Below are 2,041 nucleotides of genomic sequence, written 5' to 3'. Positions count from 1 at the left end.
ATGCAGACCTTGCTTTGTCCTTCAAAGCAGGTGAGAACCACAGGTTTGAGACTGCAGCTTCACCTTGGAAAGCAGCTGCCATTGACCTTTGAGATGCCCTCCTGAGGTAGAGCAGCTTTTGATATGCAAACTAACACGTTCACATATTCCTTCAGGGCAAAGCCCTGCAAAACTCCTGAGACCATTTCTGTCTCTAATATAGTAATATTAATTTATGGAGCAACACACCACACCTGGCTAATTTTTCTATTTTTTTGTAGAGATGGGGTCTCGTTAGGTTGCTCAGGTTGGTCTTAAACTCCTGTACTCAAGCAATCTTCCTGCCTCGGTCTCCCCAAGTCCTAGGATTATAGAAGTGAGCCACCACACATGGCCCTTAGAAATAATTTTATGTTGTGCTTAGTTACCACTATTTTTGTGAATAAAGGTTTTTTCCCTCACTACATTTGGGATTACTTGCTTAGAAATTCTCCAAAGAGGAATTACTGGGGTAAAGAGTATGAAGTTTTTAGTGGTTCCTAAATAGAAATGATTTTTTCATTCATACATGTACTAAAACTAAATTGAGAGGGCTTATTTCACTGTTCCCTGGTCAGATTGAAGAGTATTATTCTAAAAACTCACTGCCAAGTTGGAAAACAAAAAGGTATAATTATCCTAGCATTACAATTTAACTCGAGATTTATTGAATAACTAGGTTTTACTTAATTTATACATAAATGATACAAAGACTTGATAAAATTCCCAGGAAACTGAGTATTAGATAAATGCTGTTTCTTTAGGTTAACCTAGAGTATAAAAATGATTTAAATATTTACTCAATAAAGCACAGACCATATTTGGCGAGAAATATTTTGGAAGTCTCCATTTCCTTTGGTACCAAAATCATACATGAAAATAGCCATTTATACAACATGGGGAAAAAATCCTCAAAATATAGTAAGAAAAGCAGGTCCCCTCACATTCAATAACCAAAATGAATTTTAAAAACCCAGTCATCTCACAAGTAACATAGGTAAAAAGGATCTTAAAATAATGATTACATACTTTCATGAATTTGTTTAAGAATACCACTTACTGTGACATGTTGGGCATCTTTTCCCTTTGTGGGAAAATCTACTGAGTGTCATATCAAAGTCTGTTATTATCTGTAAGAAATAGGAGAAAGGCATTATGTAAACATAGCCACCATGGGTAGCATTTCTGTGTGCTATCCAAATGCACACTGCATGCTTTCCTATATGTATCGGACTGTCCTTCACCCCCATTGTAGGTTATTTTCTCTACATTGAGTTTTATCACACAATTCATTTATAAAATCCTGGGAATGACCTTAACTACAAGGCACTACCTTAAGTGCCCTAGCATTGTCACCAATTAAAATATGATTATTCAGCCATAAAAAAGGATACAAAAAATAAAAAATGAAACAAAAACAAAACCATAAACAAAATTAAAATATACATATAAAAAAGGAATACCATCATATGCAGCAACATGGGTAAGCCTAGAGGTCATTATGTTAAAGTAAAATAAGCCAGGCACAGAAAGACAAATACTGCATGTTCTCACTCATATGTGGGAGGTAAAAGAGTTGATCTCATGAAGGTAGAGAAAATGATGGTTACCAGAGGCTGGGAAAGGTAGGAGGGTGGGGGATGAAAAGAGGTTGGTTAATGGGTACAAAATTATAGTTGGATAGAAGGAGTAAGTTTTAGTGTTCAATTGTACAGTAGGGTGACTACAGTTAACAATAATTTATTGTATATTTCAAAATAGCTAGAAGAAAAGATTTGGAATGTTCTCAACACAAAGAAATCATAAATGATTGGGGTGATGGATATCCTAATTACCTTGATTTGATCATTGCACATTGTACACATGTTTCAAAATATAACATGTACATCACAAATATGTACAATTATTATGCATCAATTTTAAAAATTGGAAAAAAAAAAAAGAGCCAGGCATATAATCCCAGCACTTTAGGAGGCTGAGGCAGGAGGATCACTTGAGGTCAAGAGTTCAAGACCAGCCTGGG

General features: G+C 35.2%; 1 protein-coding gene across 1 annotated transcript in view; it reads right to left on the bottom strand.

Annotated features, from left to right (window-relative positions):
* Positions 1 to 2,041, bottom strand: part of NT5C3A (5'-nucleotidase, cytosolic IIIA) — an 83,894-nt gene that overhangs the window by 8,231 nt on the left and 73,622 nt on the right. The window contains exon 2 of the mRNA XM_012638757.1: positions 1,079 to 1,148. Within this exon, the coding sequence (XP_012494211.1) occupies positions 1,079 to 1,148 (70 nt within the window). The remainder of the gene's footprint in view (positions 1 to 1,078; positions 1,149 to 2,041) is intronic.

This window comes from Propithecus coquereli, unplaced genomic scaffold, assembly GCF_000956105.1.
Source record: "Propithecus coquereli isolate 6110/MARCELLA unplaced genomic scaffold, Pcoq_1.0 Scaffold134, whole genome shotgun sequence".
NCBI classification, from domain to species: Eukaryota; Metazoa; Chordata; class Mammalia; order Primates; family Indriidae; genus Propithecus; species Propithecus coquereli.
This window is presented reverse-complemented; position numbering and strand designations above follow the sequence as displayed.